This window comes from Rhinopithecus roxellana, chromosome 6, assembly GCF_007565055.1.
Source record: "Rhinopithecus roxellana isolate Shanxi Qingling chromosome 6, ASM756505v1, whole genome shotgun sequence".
In the NCBI taxonomy this organism is placed as follows: Eukaryota; Metazoa; Chordata; class Mammalia; order Primates; family Cercopithecidae; genus Rhinopithecus; species Rhinopithecus roxellana.
Window position 1 is genome coordinate 140,506,227 of NC_044554.1, and position 24,273 is coordinate 140,530,499.

General features: G+C 33.9%; 1 protein-coding gene across 19 annotated transcripts in view; it reads right to left on the reverse strand.

The window, feature by feature from the left end:
* The window catches only part of DGKB (diacylglycerol kinase beta), an 832,080-nt gene that overhangs the window by 512,398 nt on the left and 295,409 nt on the right, over window positions 1–24,273 (reverse strand). For all 19 annotated transcript variants that reach the window (XM_030932056.1, XM_030932048.1, XM_030932051.1 and 16 more), the window contains 3 exons: window positions 22,864–22,952; window positions 22,664–22,780; window positions 12,989–13,087 (listed from right to left, as the gene is read on the reverse strand). In XM_030932056.1, the coding sequence (XP_030787916.1) occupies window positions 12,989–13,087; window positions 22,664–22,780; window positions 22,864–22,952 (305 nt within the window). The remainder of the gene's footprint in view (window positions 1–12,988; window positions 13,088–22,663; window positions 22,781–22,863; window positions 22,953–24,273) is intronic.

A 24,273-nucleotide genomic window follows, 5' to 3' on the forward strand; every position in this document is an offset into this window, starting at 1 on the left:
TCCCAAGGGTAAGATGATGAAATCATCAGTTAGTAAGGCTGGGTCCCTTCCAGTTTTCTTATGCTATGTCTCTTTAAAATATATGTACATGTAGAATATTTTAAACCAGAACGAATTTAAACATATTTTATAAATAGTATTAGCACCCTAGTTCTTAATATGTTCCAGAATTTGAATCAGTGAGAATGGAATCCTACACATTTAAAAAATTAAATAAATAAAAAGCAGCTATCCTTTATGAATAATACCATGAAACTGAGTCTGAGTTAGATTTCCAAAATATGGAAAAATGAGGTTTCTTTTTGCCTATCATTACTATGATGACAATTATGAATTGATCTATAATGAATATTAATTAAATGAATATTAAGTAATGACACTGATGAAACATTTATTGAGAGCTGACAATGTGCTTTTTCCCTGCTCTTTCAACAAAAAAGAATGTTGCATAGGCACAAACCTTCGGTAGATGACATAGGATTTCAAGAAAATAGATGACTTTAGTAACTTTGCTTAAAGGTTAAAGAGGTAAATTTAAAAGAAGGGTGAAACAGCCATAATGATGTGAAATAAAAGCTGAAGCTCAGTGCAGTATGATACATCCTTAGTTATATGTTCACACCTCCCAACTAGACTCTGCATTTCTGGAAGTTTTATAACTAGCCTAGAAACAATATTACAGAGAATTCAATTTTCAAATTTCAGAATCACAGAGGATTTGAGTATCTCCCACCCTCCTTGAATTAGCTGATATGTAGCACTGGGATTGTCATTATCAACTCTTGCTGATTAGAATTAAGTCAGATGAAAAAATATACAGAAAGTTTCCATACTACTGGAGCTGTGAGAAAGACACATATACCATACTTCTACTTCCTAACAAACTTTCTGACATTGCTGAGAAATAATGACTTAGTTAAACACATGCTCTAAGGAAAGATTTAACATACTCTATGCTATTTAAGACTTAATCACCATATTTACAATGCATAATTTAGTAGAATTCTTAAAATTGTGGAAGAGCAAGCAACATCGGAAGAAGAGGAGAAGTTAATATGACATATGGTTTTCTGAGGGTGTTATAGGTAGAGATACGTAGATCGCTCCTTCAGCAACATCACAACTTAGCCAAGTTTTCAGAGTTACAGTGAAGAAAAAAGAGATGTAGAACTGGAACCATTTTAAGTTTCAGCAACACGGATGGAATTGGAGGTCACTATGATAGGTGAAATAAGCCAGGCTCAGAAAGATTAATATCACATGTTCTCATTCATATGTGAGAGTTAAAAAGTTAATTCCATGCAGGTAGAGAGTAGAATGATGGTTATCAGAGGATGGGAAGAGTTTGCATGTTTATGGAGTAGGAGGATAAAGAAAGGTCGGTTAATGGATACAAACATGTGGTTAGATAGAAGAAATAAATTTTAATGTTCAATAGTAGAGTAGGATGACAATAGTTTCACATATTGTATGTTTCAAAATAGCTGGAAGAGAGAACTTCCCAATATAAAGAAATAATAAAATACTCAAGGTGATGTATACCCTAAAGACTCTGACCGGATCTTTACACATTTTATTCATGTTACAAAATATTACATGTACCCCATAAATATGTACAAATATTATGTACTGATAAATAATAAAATGTATAATTTTATATTTATACTTTTAATAAATATTTATAATTTTAAAAATTATGTTTACAAGAGTAAAACAGGATTAATTCATTTGAAAACTAAATAATATTTTAAAATATACATTTTCAAACAGTTTTGTTGTCCTTTCTGTGAACTAACAAGCTTCCTAATTTATTTTGATGCTATTTTTGTTAACTCTATTCTTGCTTTTTTTAATTTTACTTTAAAGTTCTGGGATACATGTGCAGAATGTGCAGGTTTGTTACACAGGTATACATGTGCCATGGTGGTTTGCTGCACCTATCAACCCATCATCTAGGTTTCAAGCCCCACATACATTAGGTATTTGTCCTAATGTTCTCCCTCTCCTAACCCCCAACCCCTTGACAGGCCCTGGGGTGTGATGTTCCCTTTCCTGTGTCCATGTGTTCTCATTGTATTAACTCTATTCTTAAAGGTTCATCAGATATTATGACAAGAGAATGTATTCCAGGAAGAACACACCATAACTGGTCTAAAGGGATATAGTGTTGCACATATTCATTGTTTCACATCCTATCATTTCCTGCTAATGGATAGTAATAATATAGTTAATAATAAGTGAGATGAATAATCATCTAAAAATGATTTTAAAATTGTAAATAAGTTTCCATTCTAAGACAAATTTTCTGTTTTAGGAAATATTTAATCATTATTTTTTTCATTAGGAATGGTTTTATAGTACAGAAAGAATTAAACAACTGTAAAAGCTGAATTATTTGTAGGACAAAATAACACAGTGTGGGAAAAATGATCCTTTGCACTTTTGAGTAGAGAACAGCCAGAAGAAACTATTCTTCATAAAGATGTTCACTATCATGTTACTTATAATCACACAATGAGGAATTGAAAAGATGCTAGACAAAAACAGTTTCAACTAAAATATGACATCTTTACTTAATGAGATTATGCAAGCATTAATAGTGATGTCCCACAGTATATGGAAATACATAAACATTTAATGATATCAGATTAAATGTTAAAATAGAATGCCACATGGTATATTCAGGTTAACTTTAAAAAGGTGAAAAAAAATCTAAAAACCAGGAAGGTAATTTTAATAGTGTTTCTATTTATATACTAATTGTGATTCTTCTTATATAGCTATATCACAGGTTTTGAAGTTTTTAAATTCTTTTTCTTTATTATTTTAAAATTTTGTTTGAGTACATAGTTATGGTATAATAAAATGTTAAAATTCACTTTTCAAATTATAGCATAACACTTATAATAGCAATATTAGATGATACCCTAGCACTCACCACCAGCATAGTTGTTAGCAATTTTCATGAATTAACTCATTTAATTTTATTTACAAATGGAATGCAGAGGGACAAAATGTTAATAGCTTGCTTCGTATCACAAAACTAGTGAAAATCCCAGGATTAAAATACAAATGGTATACTGCCATAGTTCTAAGGTGATTGAACCAATTTACTCTCTCACTTGCAATGGATGAACAATTTGGCTCCATCTTAACAAAGCTTAGGCTCTTTAATGTGCTTGTATCATTCTCTTCAGTGTCTAGTGTTATCTCCTGATATTTAATATCAATTTTCTTGATAAATAATAATGGTGAATACATATTCATATGTTTATAGGTGGTTTATAAATAGACTTAGTTCAAATGCCTGTTTAGGTCCCTTCCCTTTTCAATTGAATTGTTTGCTTATTATTGATTTATATAAATTCTTTTTATATTTCATACACAAGTCATTTGTCACCATTCTGAAACTATTGGATGGAAATGACCTGCCCACAGATTAGGAGTTCATGTTAGAACTCTGGACTCTAGTCTTCTACACTTTCTGGCTATCATTATTCTCTCTTCTTTCTTTCTCTTCTTTCTTTCTTTTCTTTCCTTCTCTTCTTTCTTTTCTCCTTCCTTCCTTCCTTCCTTCCTTCCTTCCTTCCTTCCTTCCTTCCCTCCCTCCCTCCCTCCCTCCCTCCTTCCTTCCTTCCTTCTTTCCTTCCTTCCTTCCCTCCTTCCTTCCCTCCCCTCCCCTCCCCTCTTCCTTCCTTCCTGCCTGCCTGCCTGCCTTCCTTCCTCCCTTCTTTTCTTCCTTCCTCCCTTCCCTTCTCTCTCTCTCTCTCTCATCAATCTTCCACACTTCTCCTCTTTTCTAAAACTTTTCACTGGACTCTCTGGAACCATTGTGCAATAAAACAAATTATTCTTTCCTCTCCAAATGATTGCCACTTTTGCTAATAACACTTCTGAAAAGAGGCAGCTCACTCTCCCAATCCTTTCAAGTGTCATAGTTTTAAGGGCAATATCTTGGCCTTCCATCAAAATTACCACTTGTCCAGCTCCAAAGTAGATTTTCTTTACATTTGAGGTTCATGAAATCTAATAGTTCTCCTCCCTACCCTTATTCTGTGTTTAAGGGCAATATTTTGGCCTTGCATCAAAATTACCACTTGTCCAGCTCCAAAGTAGATTCTCTTTACATTCGAGGTTCATGAAATCTAATAGTTCTTCTCTCTACCTTTATTCTTTACTGTCAAGTAAAAACTATTTTTAAGACTCTGCAACTATCCTGGGTGGTTTTAAGGATAACAACCAATAAGCCATTCTCAGAGTTCCCTTACTTTCTAACATCTAATGAACATCCCCTGCACATCAGTGGAGTCACTCAGATTCATGACTGCATATTGGATCTTACCATCATCTGAAAATAATCTATTTTGAAATCACATCAAATCCTAATATTCTACTCTCTGCTACAGTTTTCTCTCCTGGTTACCTAATTTTCTTCCTCTGTTGGTGTATCTTGACTATTCACATTGCAATCTCCCACTGATACTCTCATATCTCTTCTGCTCCCTGCTTTACATTTAGTTTACACCACATTGCTAGCAAAGTTGTCTTTCTACAACACAAAGTTAATCATTTAAGCTCATATTTATATTGGATAAAGCCAATCTCCTTGACAAGACAGGCCAGGAAGCCATTATCTTGGACCTCCCTCTCCAGCCTCACCCTTACACATAACCTTTAAAAAATATTTTGGAGTTTCATGATCACACTGTGTATTCTCTTGTCACTGAGACTATTTATGTAAATGTCACATTACAGTTTGCTTCAAAATACTTATTTATACTCAGACATTTACTGTTTACCCTTAGGATGCATTAAGATTCCCACCTCTAGAGCTCCTATAAGTGAATATTTATCACATCATAATATTTAATCTCTTTGGATGCTTCATCTAGTTTACTCTGAATTTCAGGAGAGAAGAGAACTGCTCTTATGTGGATGTTTAGCTCCAGTGACTTTAGTAAAAATTAATTGGAAGAAAAAGGAAGAAAAGAAAGAAGGAAGGAAGGAAAGAGGAAATAGAAGAAGTATAAACAGTAGGAAGCTGGCACTGCAGATGTATATAAAATAATGCAATGATCTTTAAGGTACCTTTAAGAAATAAAAACCACAAGTCATATAAAACAATGGTTTATATATATCATACAGCTTCAACTTTAAATAATCAGCATATTAAAACTATGTCATTCATGATTCCAATTTATCGACACTAAAATATTGTTATTGATATGGAAAAATGGCTAAGTAATTAACCCCTTTGTTAGAGAATTAAGAACCTTGCTCTTCAAGATCGATTGTGTTATTGGCAAGAACATGGATGGAGCTAGAGGCCATTTTCCTTAGGAAACTAATGTAGGAACAGAAAACCAAATACCACATGTTCTCACTTACAAGTGAGAGCTCGATGATGAGAACACATGGACAGATAGAGGGCAACAATGATGGAGGGCTTAGGGTTGGGGTAAAAGGATGAGGAAAAATAACTAATGCGTGGTAGGCTTAGTACCTGGGTGATGAAATAATCTGTACAACAAACCCCCATGACACAAGTTTACCTATATAATAAACCTGTACATGTGCCCCTGAACCTAAAAGTTAAATTAAAATAAGAACATTGTTTTTAAATTATAACACAAAATATGTACACACAGAAAACAAAATTAAATCATGGAGGTAAATACAACAGAAATGATTTTTGTGATAATTTGCTCGAGTTTACTCTTCAAAGTTTAAAATGTGATTTTGTCATGAGATATCTCAAGTCTTCTTTTGTTGATAGTGGCAGAATTAATTAAACAAAGGCCCCTTCAAAACTGAAAAATAATTACATAAACATGTGCACTCTTATAGAGCCACTTTACCTTATAAAAAAGATATAAAACTTAGAATGAATATAAAACTAAAATATAATTCTAGAGAAATTGATCAGATTTGTAGCTTACTCTATGAGATTACTCTAAAATCAAAGGGATTCTATAGGCCTATTTCATTGATTTCTGTGACTTCACAAAATTATGTACTACCCAAAATAATTTTAAAAGTATGAACTTAAGCCAGTATAGAGAAACAGAAGAGAAATTTATGAATAGAATAGTAATAAAGTTATATAATAAAACATACAAATAAATAACATATACTCCAACATCATAGTTCAATGTTGGTATAAATTTAACTGTAAGCTTCTTAAATACAAAAAAATGAAACATGATGGTAATGACACATGAAGTCTAAGAGATAACACCGTGATAAACAGAACTGAGAAGAACTTTTGTCAGGTAATGAAGGATTTTCCAACGTATCTTTTTTTGTTAAAATAGGGAGTTTTATATGATTTTTAAAAAATTTTTAAAAATCCCTTTCATTGCAGGCTGATGACATAATTGTTGAAGCCCAATTTAATTTAAGCAAAACTGCGAAGGGCTAAAACAACAAAGACTACATCTGTCTTGAGTTAGGGGCAAATTAGAACATAGAAGAGTGAGTGGCTTGCATATGGTCTCATTAGGCCATATTCCATATGAGATTATTAAAATTTATTTGCAATGTCACTTTGTTTTGGATTGGACAGCTAAGATTTCAGTGTGTTATCTGTAGCAAGAACCAAGAGTGCAGTTTTGAAATATATTCTATTAAAGGCGGAACATCTGTTTTGACAATCAACTGGGAAGGGTTAATGGCCTTTTATAGAAATTAAGCCGCTTATGAGTCTCGATGAGTTGGGATTCATCCTACATTTGTTTGGAAGTACAATAAGGGGAGGATTTAAGGAAATCTGTCTTTGTAAACAGTTCCTGATCTGTCTCCAATATGGCAGCAAATGAACTATAGCTATAATTGCTACCAGAACATTTAAAAAAAAAAAAAAAAAAAAAAAAAAAAAAAAAAAAAAGCATTCTACGTACCTAAACACAGTCATGGAAAAATCTTGACTAAATCCCACAATAAATAAATTTTAAGTAATACAGGTTTTTGATAGTACTTTCAAAAGCTACTGGATGCCAATTGCAACCTCAGAAAACTAATTATATATGATGTAGGGAATCATTGTTTAATTTTTATTTGAATGAAAAAATCATCTGATAATGATTTTAACTTCAGACTACTTGATTTTAACCCATTTTTATGGCAATAGCCATTATCAAGGCCAATTATTTGTGGAAGCCATTTGTAGTGCATGCTTATAAAAAGCATTTCATCAGTGCAGAGGAGATGCTTACCTTGCTAACCTCTGGAAATGGTGAGCATATATCTACTGAATCATTAACCTACAGCTTAAAACAACTATTGGGGGAGGGATGGAATGGCTGAGAAGGGTGGTACAATTTTTTTTTTTTTAATGACGCTGGAGAAGGTGTTCAAAAATATAAGAAGACATTGGGTACGGATCTTGACCTTGTGATATGTCATTAAGTTACAAGGCTATGTGAGCTTCAACCAGAAATTAAGGACCCACGCTATATTTATAGAAGTCATTCAATAACCAATTCCTAACTACAGAGTCAAAGACTAAGGAAAAAAATAAAACTAGGCATCTTAAGTTCTTTAATATTTTCTATAATGTGATAGAGATAATATCAATCAATATTCACTTTGTATTAACTGAGTCTGAACCTCACCTGCTCCTCTTACAGAAGATTAGCACAAGAAACTGTGGCATACAATTTCTTAAAGAGGAAACTGGTATTAAAAAATAAAAAACAAAACAACATGTTATATGTCAGGACTAATGATTTGCTTTAAATGAAGGGCTACAGGTCATGAAGTGTGAAATTATTCCTGGAAAGTTACTGAAGGTTCACAGGCTGAAAAGGCTCAGAGCCTATCAGCTGGAGAAGATTAAGCAATTTTGTGGGCAGAACAGTTTCATTACTTTGTTTGAAGTATGATCATTTAAATAGTTAATGTGTACAATTGTCAATATTTTTATTCCATGACAAGAAAGTAACCTTTTAATTCTTACTTAGCGAGGTGGGCAAAATTTTACAGCGAAGTGATTTAGATTGATTTATTAACACATACGAGACCCCAAAGGCTTGAGAGAACAGGTGTACTTAAAGAATTACAAGTAGTTCAATTATCCTTGATTTCCAGTGGATAAGGTACTATAGGAGAGAATGAGTAGGTTGATCCAGTTAAAGAGCCTTGTTTACCATTTTAGAGCATTTGAGATTCAAATAGGGAATCACCAAAACTATTTTATGAGTGAGAGAGACTTATGATATTTGCATTCTTTGAAAGTTGACCCAGGAAGCAGGTTGGGGTGTACAGAAAGGAGTTAGTTCACAAGGATGCTACTGGGACAATCCTATAAGAAAATTTGTAAGGCTGGTATACAAGACAGTCATAGTTGGGCTGAAGTAAAGAGGCAGGATTAAGAACATTAAAACAGAATTGAGTAATCTGATATTCCAGATGAGAAATCAAAAATGCTGCTTAGGTTTCTAGTTTGGGAAAGGTGGGGTGTGAAGGGTCCAGTAGCTGAGATATTACAGATAAAATCTCTCTATTGGGATTTGGAGAAAGGGTGGCAATGAAAATCTCGGAGCACAGCTCTGGAGTGATAACCACTCGGGCTCCACTTCTAAATTGCCAAGTACTACTCATGGGACACTGGGAAATTTACTTAACCTCTTTGTTTCTCAGTTTCCTCATACGTAAAATGGAAACAATTATAATGTTTATCTTATGTTGTCACTGTGGAAACAAAATGAATTCATATATTGTGTTACTTATAAATATACCCCTTCATAATCTCAATTCCTACCTCACTCACTCTCAATCTGACACCATTAACCTTGATTCCAACAACCTTTTACTTCACTGTAATTTACAATGTACTATTCCTAAAAGCTATTACTGTACCTCATAGTTAATGTCCTTACTTCCTTTATTTCCAGCTTAAATTCCATGGTTAAGCCTTACAATTACTCCTTTGCGTATATTCTCAACTCTCTGGCTGCCCTCTCTGTATATCACATTCACCAAAAGACACAGTCACATGAAGACTGGGCTATGCCTATTCCATTCATAAAGTTGGAATGTAACTAGATAAATGTGAATGAATATGAGTAGAGAAATATACTCATCTAAGCTGACTGAAATTGTGTACTAAATGGATGATTACTAACCAGAGGTAGCTGCTCTTTTCTCCTTGAAAATCACAGTTTCTTTGATCCATTTTGTTCCCACAGGCTTCTTATACATCTTGCACCATCCTCACTGTAGCTAATGACCCAGCTTTCTATTTCTTTGAGAAAACAGAAGTGTTATATCTTTTTGCCATTGTTGCCCCCTCAACACAGCACAGATTGTTCCTTTTAAAATATAAGTCAGATAATTTCTGGTTCTGGTCAGAGTCCTCTAATGGCTTCCTATTTTATTCAGAGTAAAGGCTAAAGATTTTACAATGGCCTAAATTGTCCCACTCAATATAAAAATCTTATGATAACTTCGAACTCCTATTTTTCCTCCTATACACTCAAGGCTAGCCACTAAACCCCCCAATGCCTTTGAGATCTGTCAAGTGTCTACTGCCTCAGAATCTGTCAGTGAAGTTATGTACCCAGATAGCTACAGGGGTGACTCCCTCAAATCACTCAACTCTACTCAACTATTTTGTCAGTGAATATCTTGACTGCCTCTTTTATCACTGCGAACCAACATTTCTTCTTTCTCTTCTTTAATTTTTCCCTTAACAATTTAAACAAAACCAGTACTTATTTATTGTATGTATTTAAGGCATATAATTACTGTATAATTAATGTTTTGATATTGTTAAATAAAAATTATCAAAGGCCATTATTTTGGACTGAGCTCCTACAGGAGGTCCCAACAGACCGGACCAAACCAAAATGTAAACCAAACTTTAGTACAAACAACTTGTACTAAAGTGTCACATAATCAAGCTGAAATTTTAAGGAAGCAAACTGATCCCCAAAAACATCAGTTGTTTCTGAAAATGTGAAATTCAAGTCTACCTGACTTGGTATAATAAGGATGTAACCTCTGCTTTAACTCTTTACCCAAAGAGTAACCTGAAATAACATGATGTTAAACAATCAGCTTTTGTTTTGTATTGTTGTGTTTCTTGTTCCCACCTTACAAAACCCACTGTTCTAGGTCTAGTGGGAGCTCTCATTCTACTCTGTAGAAAGGAGGCTGTCCTAATTCATGAATAAATGCCAATTTGATCTATAAATAAATTTGTTGTTATTTTGTTTTCCATAGTGTAAATATTCATAGTGAAATGATTATTATAGTCAAGCAAATTAACATATCCATCTCCTCATATAGTTACCTTTGTGTGTGTGTGTGTGTATATATATATACACACACACACATATATATACACATATATAGATATAGATATATATACTTTTTTTTGAGACAGAATCTCACTCTGTCACTCAGGCTGGAGTGCAGTGGTGCAATCTTGGCTCACTGCAACCTCCACCTCCTGAGTTCAAGAGATTCACCTGCCTCAGCCTCCTCAGTAGCGGGGATTACAGGCACCTGCCAACACACACGGCTAATTTTTTGTATTTTTAGTAGAGAAGGGGTTTTGCCATGTTGGCCAGGTTGGCCTTGAACTCCTGACCTCAAGTGATCCACCCACCTTGACCTCCCAAAATGCGGGGATTACAGGCATGAGCCACCGTGCCCAGCCATGTTATACAATATTAGCTATAGTCATCATACTGTACGTTGGATTTCTACACTTATTCATCTTACATAACTGCAATTTTGTACTCTTTGACCATCATCCCCCCCAGTCCTCCCCTCTTCATATCTTCAGGAATCAACATTCTACTCTATTTATATATTTTAGTACAACCAGGTACTAAATAATTTATTTATTTTTATTGTTTATTGTCTACATTACCTCTGCTGGAATGTAACCTCCATAAAAGCAAAGATTTCCCTTTGCTTTTAATGTTTTCTTTCCTACCTATAATACTGTTTGGCACATACTAGGCATGCAATGAATATTTACTGAAAAATTAAATAATATTTTAGCATAGTCCCTGGGATAGTATACATGTTCAATGAAAAGAGGTATAATTATTTCAGTAATAATAATACACTGGGCATGTTGCACTTAAAATAATATTGGTCCTGCAGGTGGCAGTTCTAGGTTTGGAATTTAGGAGGATGAGCTGAATATAAATTAACATGGGAATGCAATCAACTCAATAAACAAGATCTCATCGAGAAGAATACTAAGAGAGGAACGCCATGACATAGGAGGGTAGAATCCAGGGATGCACCAACATGGGCATGTCGACATTGTGAACCCAGGAAAGATACTGGAAGCAAGTATCCAGAGAAACAGAGAAAGGACCAGGAGTGAGATATAATAGAAGTCAATGAAAGGTAGACATTTTGGAAGGATGAATGCTCAACAGTCATCACACACTTCAGAGTAGATAGTACAACAAAAATGGTAAACAGCAAACGATGAGATACAAATCAGTATTAAAACTGTGGGGATATTTAATCATTGGAGATAAATCTTCAGAATAAAAAATGTCTAAAAGTAGCAATGAAAGATTTTGCAAGATTGTTCAAAGACAAGAAAATTCACATACACATGCTCTTTACATTTGATTCTCTCAAACAAAGAAGTGATAGCATAACAAAAAGAATACACTTTATGTTTGAATTTATATAACTAGGGGTTGACATAAGCACGTCAAGGAGGCAGTCCCCAGACTCAATGAACTGAGTGGGGTCTTTTGCACAGGCAGATGGATAGTAGGAAGGAATTGCAGATCTCATCTTAGAGTTAACATCTGAGATCAAAAATGATCTAAACCAATAAAATTGCTGTATTTCAAAATAAGAATATAAATAATACAAAAATCTAGAAGTCTTCAAGACAATACTTAAATGAATAAAAACAACACTAAATTAAACTAAAATGTAAAATATTTTTATATGGCTCTCATTATATTTAATTAATCTTATTTACCATAGGATGTCTAATAAACCTTACATGAAGAAAGGAAATTTAGAATTAGTTATTGCTATACTTAGCAATATTGAGGTATTTTCTTTTCCTCTATTTTTGTAGTTTGAGAAAATGAAGAGTTTTTAATAATTTTTTTAAATAAAGGCATTTAAAATACAACCAGTATTTTACAGATAATTACAAAATGAATCACAAGTGGTACAAAATGAGTAATATGATTAATTTCTAGGTTGACCTTTAGAAAAGTATTTTTCTAAGATTTCTTAGTTGTTATAATTTTATTATAACAAATGGAAGTTCAAGCCATTTAATTTCCATATTGTTTTTCAAAATGAGAAGTGCATCATGGATATAAAATAGTTTGTTTTTTAAAATAACTGTTTAACTTTCGAGGCAATTTGGATTTTGAATATGAATGTTGTTTGAGTATCTGCTTCTCTTCCTACCAAGGTTCGTTCTTTTCAGAGTTACTTTACTCATGCATTTTCACTTTTATATTTATTGAATTAAGTAATTATTTTGCAGGTAGTTAAATTTATTGTTCAATACAAATTTTTTAAAAAACAGCAATAGCAGTGCATAACTTTCTTCATGGTTGTATCATCACTTTAGGTAGCCTCTAACCTAGATGAGAGCCCTCAACGTTGCAGACATACAATGTGGTCCCCAGCAAATTTGCCCATAAGAATAATTTCATTATTCTGGGAAGCTAGATCTCTAAAATATATAAAATGTTGAAGTGTTCTGCCTTTACAATTCCTGGTAAGTACAGCATGACTAAGTGATAAAACCTAAGTAAGCTTCAGTTCAAGCATACCGTTCTAAAAAGTTTATTGTGACATGAAAGAAAAAGGAAATATAGTGGGCAAAGGTGTGCTGTTCCAGAGGAATGATGTATTTTAGATCTATATACTTCTACCTTGATTGATGAAAAATTATCTCTAGAAGCTTTTAATGGTATACGATACTGATTAGTCACAGCAACCCTGAGTTATAGCAGAATGATAAGGAAAAACTCACCAGTACCACTGGACAGATTGTTGTGGGTGGTAAAATATGGTCCTTCAAAGGTCCACAGTCACATTCAGGTTTTAGATGAGAAGCACATTTATTATGCAGCTAGAAAAAGAGAAAGGGGGATAGTGTCAAATTCTACATGACAATGCCTAACATGGAGGAAACTATATTTCAATCGAGATATTGCAAACACATTAAAAGTACAATAAAGAAATTATAAGAACAAATAAACAGTCATACAATAATTCATAATACATTTGTCCTTATATATGTACCCTAAATAAACCATTCAGCAGCTTCTGTGACCTATTCTATACATCTTGTAATTTTCAGAAATGTTTATATTAAAAATGTACTTCAGGTTTTGCACCAAAGAAGCCTGATTTCTTTGACAAACACAAATTATTGTCCATTACAGTTCTTCCTTTGCTTATCCGTTAGCATAATCTTGAAACCACTGTGCCTGTGTACGCTTTTTTTTTTTTTTTTTTTTTTGACCCTCCTGTTTTCTCAAAGTCATTCCAAAGTGCACAGCTCAGTATGGGGCATAATTGATCCCATCATTAGTTTTAACTTTGTAATTCAATATGTAAATGTAACCAGAGATTCATCTCAGTAGGAGCAGGATATAAATAAAAGAAGATGATTATGATTATAAAAATTTATCTGTATATTGTATTTATCAGCTCAACATTAAGTTAGTATATAATCATACAGTGTCTTATTTATTTTTTAATATGTATGATCCAAAACTAATATTTTTATTAACCTGGTCATAAGTTTACATGAAGGAGTTATAACATGGTGTTTTAAATAGTGATGTTTTAACACTGAAGTGTTAGTTTTTTAAAGAATTACACAGATTTGGTAAAATAATACTTGCTTGAAGGCATCTAGAGATTTCTCCCTTCTGTACTATGCATAAATTTCATATGAACTATTCATACTTTAGAAAAAAAAATACATTTCAATAAGACAACATGTCATGTTCAAAACAAGAAAGAGCCACATTATTTTTTCATTTTGAATCAAAAGCTACCCCATTTAAGCCTTGGCTGCATTAATTTCCATAACATACATACCTTTGCGAGCAGTTAATTATCAACTAAGCATAGGAGTCTAATGAGTGTTGATTCATTTTTAGTAACAGAATAGTATCAAAGAGGTATTTCTGCCATCCTAGAATCTAAAACTGTCGTCATGCTAGCTCCCTGCATTGGAGTGAAGGTGACTTGTACTATAATTAATGCACATTAGGTTACATTACATGAAATAAAAGTATCTTAACACGTTCATCCATAATTAGCAGCTCTGCTTCTCAGGGGCATATAAACTTCTCTATAAAAAAGTGATTTAATCATATTAGGCACTACTGGTCTTTGTCAAGAGTCAAGAAGTACTGAAGATAGAGAAGCAGTTAAATGCACAATAGAACTAAATAAACTGATACTCAGAGCAAATTAAAATGCATAGTTTCCTCAAAATAAAATCAGTGACTGATTTAAAATGTATTATTAATATATTGGACTTAGTAATGAACTTTCTTAGAGTATGCCATGGCCATGGATGTTTGGATTTAGAGTTAATAGATTATCAAGTGTTGGGATGGATCAATTCCCCCCAAAGGATATGCTGAAGTCCTAACTTCTGGGACCTTTGAATGTGAACTTAATTGGAAATAGGGCCTTTCTAGATGTATGTAAATTAATATGTTGGTTTAGCTGGACCCTAATCCAATGACTGGTGTCCTTGTAAGAAGAGGAGAATCTGGAAAGAGAGACAATGGCACAGAGAGGAGAAGGCCATCTGATAACATAGGTCAAGATCTGAGTGATGCACTGTAAGACAAAGAATTCCAAGGATTGCTGGAAACCACCAGAAGCTAGGAAGAAGCAGAAAAGGATTCTTCCAGAAAGCCTTCAGAGGGAGGATAACCTGCTGACATTTGGAATTCCAGCCTCCAGAGCTATGAGTGAATACATTCTTGTTGTTTTAGGCACCTATTTCATGGCATTTTGTTACAGCAGCCTTAGGAAACTAATAAACCCAGTACTATGAAAACTGCACTGAAACCGAAGAAAGACTATGGATCTTAAGATTCTGCTGCACTATGGACGTCACAGAGAAAGAGTTTTTACTCTTTAATCTTGGGCAACTTTCTTAAAACTGAGAAAACAGACTCTAAGAACTCTCTACAAAAAACAGATCCAAGTTAAAAATCTATGTGTGTTTACAGCAAGAAAGTGTTGAAATATTACTCTTGATTACAGTGTAAAGCTAAACACGTGACTCTGAAGGCCACAGGGGCAGGACATACTGAGTCTCATGCCAACACTGACTACAGATGCACAGTCAGAGGCCTCAGCCTCCTCCGCGCCTCCAACCATGTGTTTCCAACAATTTGCAACTGATACGGTAACGGACGACTAAGCTCTCTGTATAGTTATTTGAGGGTTACTAATGTAAGAAAGGATGGCAAAAATAAAATTAATTTAATGATGATTTGGGAGCATTTAGACTAGTTTCCTAGATGAAAGGAAAGAATCGAAGACTCAGATAGAATCAAGCAATAGATGAGCTTACCAGAGTGTGTGTGAAGGGACAGTTCTATATATCGGGGTTTGGGAGTTTCAGAGCATAGGTACTGACAATCAATCCCATGAAATTCTGGCCTTTACAGAGTCAAATAAAGCTAGTATGGGATTTCCCGGTTTGATTGCCACTGTGGTCCAGATCCCTGAGTTTTGTCTAGGCAGTCGTAATATCATCTGTTAAACAGAGTCACACAATGCAAGAAAATTCTCCTAACCAAGAAGACTATACTTGCTAATATGCAGTAATACCTTATGCTTGTATTAAGACTAGAATCTGGCAGCTAATAAATACATTTGCATAGCCATCAACATTATGACATTGCTTGTAGCCAAGAGTGTTAAAACTGAGGGCATCATGTTAGGAGTACGGATCATTTTACAAGTTGTGAGTCAAATTTGTATGACAGGTTTAGTTTATGCATCATATTTCTTGGAGGTATACTTGAGGAAAAAATACACAATGTGAAAGCCAGTGTGAAAAATACATATCGTTTTCAGGACTACCTATAAAGTGTAAAAGCAAACATCATTTTTGCTGTGAACTTAAAATTGCTCTAAATCATAAAGTCTATTTTAAAAAGCAAAAATCAACAAAATTATACAATAGGATTCAAAAGCTACAATTTTTTTTTCTTTAAGATACTGATAATATTTTGTTTCCTGATCAGGTACTGCTTATAGAATATTCATTTGGGGAAAATTCATCAAGCTCTGCCGTTTGGATATAAATGCTTTTCTGTATGTACACTTTCCTTCAATAAAAAGATTTTTATAGTTTGAAAGAATGAATAAAACCTACATTTGATAGCATAACAGGGTGACTACAGTCAGTAATAATTTAATTGCACATTTTAAAACAACTTAAAGAGGATAATTGGATTGTTTGTAACTCAAAGGATAAATGCTTGAAAGGATGGATACCCCATTCTCCATGATGTGCTTATTTCACATTGCATTCCTGTATCAAAACATCTCCTGTGCCTCATAAATGTATATACCTACTAAGTAACCACAAAAATTAAAAATAAAAAAATAAATAAGTAAATATCATCAACAATAAAAAGCTGCTTAAACTTGTTACCATATTTCATGGACAAGAATATAAGTAAAAGACACAGCTGAGTCCTTCTCAGTGTAAATGAGATGCTGAAGACTGACAATTGTTTTAAAGATAACCTGTATCCCGAATCAGCAAAATCCTAAACACAGAGATTCTCATCAAGAATAGAAATAAACTAAAGCATTGAAGATGCTGTCGCTTGAGTAAAATAACTAATAGCGCACCAGAGAAAAGGGATTGTTTACCAATTAAAATTAAAAAAAAAAACATTTTGTTCAGTTATCTTTGTATTTTTTTCAAGCTAAGGCATAGAAATCCTTAGCTCATTTTTAAATATACAGCCAGAAATTCCCATTCATGTTAAGAGATTCAGTGCCATATGTAGCAAAGTCATATAATAGAAACCAGCTTTTCCTGGAAGTGAATTAAACACTTGGAAATAATTTCAGAGTTTATGACAACTTCCAGTAGCACCTAATTTAGAGCCAGATCTATGTTTATTAGAAAAAGCTGTCTCAAGATAAAAAGAAAAAGATAGTGTGTGGATGTCTGTGTGCATGTGTGCCGGCATATAGTTATGGGTGGAGTTGAGGAAAGAGTGGCTTTGCTGGTCAGAGAAGAAAATGAAATCTAAGAAGTCAAAAGGAGGAAAATTAGAAAATAAGTGTTCATAGGAATTTAGAGGAAAATAAGAAGAGAAATAAACTACTCTTCTAAAGAAAAATTTGAAGGCCTGATTTGGAGGCACATATTTATTGGTTTACCTGTTATAGTTTGAAAGAATGAATAAAACCTACATTTGATAGCATAACAGGGTGACTACAGTCAGTAATAATTTAATTGCACTGGCCCCTAATATTTCACAGTTTTGGGGTACTTCCTAAGACTGGCATTTACTGAAGCAGAAATGTTTCCATGGCATTGGAAACTTTTAAATATTATTGCTAGGAATTTAGTATCTTAATAAATAATACTATCTCTAGATCATAGCAAAAGTTAGTAAATCACACCTATAGGAATTTAGTATCTTAATAAATAATACTATCTCTAGATCATAGCAAAAGTTAGTAAATCATTTCTATGAAATAGGTGTTCTTTTTTCAAGCCTAAACAAAATGTCTCGACTTCCCAACCTTGTTAGTCCTGCCTGACCAGTGACAGCTTACCTTGACCAACAATGATTCACAACATGTTCTACAAAGAAGGTCAAGAAAACACACTTTCAGAAGAAATGAACAGGCATAAGCAGTGGGATATTAAGGATGTTAGTAATCAAGACAGAAAAGATAACTGAGGCGAATATTTTGCTTGTCACAGAGAATTGAAATATGAAACACAGAGACTGGTTGCCTAAATATCAGAAGGCAGTTTTCCATTGACTTTTCCTAAGCTTTTTGTATTTTTAATTTTGAAGTGGCTAGATTTACAAATGAAAAGAAAATTTCATTCTAAGAGCCTAATTTTATGTCTACAAGATGGCCAAAAAGTACATCAAGAAGCCACAAGTATGAACTGAAATATGGGTGTGAAAATGGATTCTTAAGTGTTTGTTTAAGCTTACTTGCATATCTGATGGAGATTTGAGTATTACAGGATGATATTATAAAACAAAACTTAAATAGGACATATGTTTGAAATTTAATATTCTACTGTAAGAAGAGCATATCAAAGATTAAAGTGATCTTACTGAAGACTTCTCTATACTCAGTACTTTGTCAAGAACTTCAGGTGATTAGGAAAAAATGTGTGATATGGACAAGCAACAGGAGCGGACTATAGTTAACATTGCAAACAATGTTAGCCTGCAGTGTGAAACTAATGGAGAGCATTTGAATTTTTCCTTTGGATGTGGAATATAAGTACAGAAGCTATTCCGAATCAAGATATATTAGTGTCAAAAAAAATTTCAAGGAAGACAAGTAACCTAACTTGGCTCTTAGGGTATGATTAGAATTTAAGATACGTGCATTCAAGGGAAGGGGATGAACAAAATAGTAGGCATGAGGGAAACATGACATCCTCAAGGGACTGTCAACAGAAATACACAGCTATGGCAGAGGGTGTGTGTAGAAGAGGAATATTATATACAGTTATGTTTAGGTTTGGTTCTGATTTCTACTAAAAAACAAGTTGAGGCAAGGGATGTTGAGGGCTGCATTTATTATCACAGAACTATTATAGATTGCTAAAGAAGGCATATAACAAACCAGTATTTTCAGAAGATCTTTCTGGAGGTGGTATGCAGCCTGCATTATAGGAAAAGTACCTTCTGTTAGGGAGATGATCCAAGAGATTTTGACTCTAATCTAGTCAAGAGGTGCTAAGAGCTTGCACTAGGGCTGCGAATGTGGAGACAAAACCTCAAATCTGAGAGAGATATTTTAAGTAGGAAATGACAAGACTCACTGACAGGTTGTGTACATGAGATAAAGGTAAAAGACAAAAGTAAAAAAAAAAAAAAAAATTGACTTCTAACTTTTTTTCCAGTGACTGGAAGCATGACAATACCAGGTCTGATAGAATGAGAGAGTTGTAGTAGTAGTCTTTGGGAATGAAAATCAGTCAGTTTGGCTTAGGATTTAGTGAGATTCAGGACCACAGGATTCTGGATGTTTTTTTGAGTGCATGCAGGTGCTGTTCTGAATCAGACTGGGCAACTATCCATCCTTCTACAGGTGAGACAGAAACGACATAAGTTCTTCATGGAGTGCCCTCTGGAAACCAGGGGTTGGTTATATGCACCCAAATAGTATTTCATAACACTCACAGATATAATTGTTACTTATTGAGCACTAATATGTATGAGGCCTTGTCCTAAACATATCTACAGAGATTCTTTAAGCCCCTTTAATCCTCATAACAATCTAATAACTTAGGTACCATTAACTCCACTTGACACGTTAGGAAATTTGCCCAAACTGGTTACATAAACGGCCCAAGATGGCACAACCAGTAAGTGAGGAGACAATCTTAAGAATCTCGTTGGTCTGACTTACAACAGTCAAGTCATTTCCAAAAGTAATATATAAAAGGAAGTAATGGCTTTTGGACAAACCCCGAAAGAAAGCCACGCTTCATTCTTTCTGTTTCTCTCTATAATATATTCTTCATGGAACCCATTCAGATAGGCCTTTCTGAAGCCAGCACTGGCAGTGCCATATCCCATTACTTCCATAACTTCTGCTAGCTCTTTGTTATGTTCATAGTACTTTCTGGAAAGTATAAGAGCAAAAGAAAGTACATTCAGTTGTTTAAAGGCAAGCAGTAGTAGTAGATACCCATCAGTCAAGAGCAGATCAATTTTATGCTGAAATTTTCATGCAATGGCTCAATAGAAAACTACAAATACTACTAAATATATAAATGTGCTGAGGTAAATATATCCTGTTTAACCAAGGCACAAAATCAATAATTAAGTAAATGTGTCCCTAAAATTGCTTAAAACTAAAAATCCAGAACTGGACAGAGGCTGAAGTGACTTTTGTGAAATTGATATAGTCTCCCAGATATATGATAACTTTTTAAAATTTGCACACCCATAAGACCCCTGGAACTCATGGTTTATAGAAAATGACGCTGAGGATGGCTAAAAGTCTCAGGACTTTAGAGAGCTTAGTAAGAGGAGAGCTTTTTTTTTTCTTTCTGACTCTGCCTTAACTCCATCAGAGATCCCTGGTTAGCTTTGTTTCCTAAGTAGAAATGTCAGATTGATTAATTGATTTATTTATTAATAATTTTGAACTTGGGGATTTAAGACATTTGCTGTTTATGTTGTGCTTTGCCATAATGACAAACAAAATCACATTCAGCTATTCAATGATATTTAGTCTAAGAATAAAATGTTAAGGGTATATTGTCTTATCTGATTTGGGACATATGATATTTAGATTTTTAAAAGTACAGTTTACTGAAAAGCGACATCCTTTTTCCTGTGAAAGAAAGTGCCTCTTTTCTTGTAAGGCTAGGCTCAGGATCAAGACCAAAGAAAAATGCGTAACTTATGAATGGTAGGGCTAGGTTTGGATTCTGGAGTACCAGATAAGAAGAACTGTTAAAACAAAAAGGAAAACAATGAGAAAAACAAAATGGAATATAAAACAAGGAAAGGAAGAATTTTAAGATGCCTTGTGTACCAATAAGAGACCACTAGCAATGGTAACTTTGAGGACAGTGGTTCCCATGGCTGGAAAGGGTAGAAGACAGATTTCATGGAGATTAAATAGAGAAAGAATGAGAGGATTCAAGTACAGAAAATTCTAACAGCTTTGAAAGCTTTTCCCTTAGAAAAGGCAGCAATGCATGTTTTTAGAGTGTTCAAACTGAGTGCACACTTTAAAATATTGATTTTTTAAGAAATAAAAAAGAAAATATGAATAATAAACCTAAGACAATATGTTTGTAACTTATGAAGAATAGGAAAACAATTGGAGATATAAAGAAGAAATTATTTCTAATGTTCTCTAATCTCAGCTTATGTTAAAGTTAAGATATAACCAGTGAAATATTCACTATATGAAAAAAATAAGAGGAAGCTCCCACGAGGTCTGAAACAAAACCTACATATTTTTGTAAATGCTTAGCAAAAAAAGACACCTGATTTTAAAAAATGTACATGCATGTTTTAAAAATGAAGTAGTTATGATCTTCTTAAAACTGAGAATTCAATGTTTGAGTACTTCGTGTGTAAAATTTGAATCATCATTAGACATTTTATTATACGAACCAAACACTTTTAAAAAGCTATCTTTCATAATTGGGAAAATTTCAAATGTAAACATAATTTAACTAATAGCTGAAAATGATTACAGAAAATTTGTTCATTTCAAAGAAAGTACTTAATTGTATTTTTGAAAAGAAAGTCAGTTGTTTTTCTCATCATCCTGTGTGAGTGTGTGCATGTGTGTGAGTGTGTGTGCATGTGTGTGTGAGAGAAACAGAGAGAAAGAGAGAGCATTTAAGAGAATTGTTTAATCCCTGGGTTGAGGGTGGGGCACTTGGGGACCCAGTGGAGACAGTTATTTGCTTAACTGCTTCAGAGCCTCCTACTTTTTTATTCTGACAGAAGTAAAAACTTTAGTCCTGTAATATGAATACTCACTCTATGCTGGAAAACTCCAGCCCCATAAATACTTTGTACTACATTATCAAAAATAGCTATTATTGAAAATGTGTGATTCTAAGTAACTTCCAGAAATTACACGTATAACTGTAGAAGTACCATCTAACAACTGCATTCATTCCAAACATTTTTTCAAGCTAGATTTGACAGTCATTCAAGCCAGGTGAAATTCCAAAGTGTCCCAGAAAAGACCAATTTATCTCTTCTCACTTAATTGTGAACACCATCAAGACCAGCATTTACATCAGTCTCTCTTATACCCCAACGTATGATTTAACTGAAACAGGAACGCAACAATATGTTGGGAAGAAGGGTAAGATGAATTTGTAGAAGCATCAAGACCTAAATAAAACACAGCCTACTTGCACTTCCATCTAGTCACGTGGTCAAGGACAATTTGCTTAACTTTTTTGGTCTTAGAGTCTTCACTATATACTTAAATCACTGAAACTCATTGTTCATTTTTCTAACCCTTTTAAGCCCATAGATTTTATGACTAAAATAAATTTACAATAAGCAAACCAGAAAACCCTTATTACACAGGGTTGTGGAGTAAAGGGAGAGACAAGTTCTACCCAATCAGTATCCTATTCTCATTGCTTAATCCTAGCCATGGCGTCTGATTACCTTCCTGGGAACCTCTAGCAGTCCATGGAACAGAGTTGAAAAACCATACCGCGGTATCATCTCTTAGATTGTCACCAGCTCTAAAATTCTGGACTCTATGGGGACAAATCTGAACCTGAGACTATCTCTTTGCAAACAAGCTGAAATAAGAAGTTCCATGGTTATATGCTTACACTGCGTCTCAGGAAGCCCTTCTAGGGCAAGACTTTCAGAGAACATGAGATACACAGTCTTCAAAGTGGGTGAATGCTGGGATTTGTTTTCCAATTGTTACTCACTGTGATCTGACACCAAACACAATGCAGTCCTGTCAGGCCCTGGTAACATTTAACAGTTTTGTGGCACTTATCACACTTGGTTGGGCAGTTACCTTCAACCCAGTAATGGTGCATGACCTAGAACAGAATGACATCATTGTGGTAAGAGGACACACCACAGAATGGCCACTTTCAGAAAGCAAGCATGCACACAAACTTACATCAGCGTTCTTTTTGGACTTCACATAGGTCTTGATGCAAGAGGGCGGTGCTCGAGCCACACAGCGCTCATGGACTGTGTACTTGCAGACTGAAAGGAAGCAGGTACACAAATTCAGAGCTAATCCTGGTCCTGGTTGTAATTTTATAGAGAAAGAATGACATTAACAGAACCTCATTTCATATCCACTGCTCCCTAATCAATCCAATCAGCCACATCAAGGAGAAGTCCAAGTCGACTGTTTTTACCATGGAATATAAAAGGCCAATTAGTACAGGAAATATTATGCATGTGAAAAACCAAGGCTCCTCTATCATGGCATAGCAGGAAATGCTTAATTAAATCAGTCCTCACTCAAATTTTTCACAATAATTCCCAGATGACAAAGATATTAAAGACAAATTGATGACTGCCAAATGGCTTGGTGTCATTTGCTAGAAGGAAGAGATCTATATTTTACAAAGTATAGGCATGAGAGCAGCTGGCAGGCATGGGAATAAAAGCCCATGAGTTTATGCTATTTTGTCTCTTATTTAAATCTTACATGGCTGATTAGTCTATTTCCAGAGAATAGATTTCATCATATATGCCAGGCCTTCGGCCATCATGGCATCATTTGTCCAAAAGCAACAGCCTTTGCTGGGCGGCATATTGTATACATATGCAAAAATTTATGTTACTATGCAAATGTATACATACACATAAGCAAATATATGTATCTATGTATATATATAACATGTGTCAGAAAACCAAGACATATATTTTGGTATCTTCAAATTCTTTATGGTTTGAGTCTGAATATGATTTAGGGTCAACTACATGTATTCTTTTAATAAAATGTTGGTTCCAAATTAAGAGTTCTAAATGCATAAATAAATAAAACAATACTTAAAAATAACTATATAACCTCCTCAATAAAAACAAAAACAAAAAACTAACCACTGCCTCAAATTAAAATGAAAAACACTAAATCCACATAATATTTATATAGTAAAACTCTTCCAAAATATTCATATCTGTGATTTTCTTTGGCAACATTGAGGGAGAAAAGATGCTTTCTCTTGTCCTCTATATTAAAAATAATATTGAGTATTGCATTCACCACACTAATCAGTAAAAGCTTATGAGCAAAATTCTCATTCTTCATATATCACTCATCTTATTTGAGACCTATCATTTTGTTTTATGTGTTCTTATTAACAGACTCTACCACAAAAATTCCTTTTCTTAAAAATAATAGAACTTTAAAAACAAAGTACTTCCTTTGTGTATGGAGAATGTTCTAGTGTAACTAACATGTAACTAACCTTTCAAAGGTAGCTGTCATAGACTATGTTATATGTGCAAATTTCAGGTAACTATCAAAATTCGTAAACAGTTCAGAAATCATGCATATGTGGCACTAAAACAT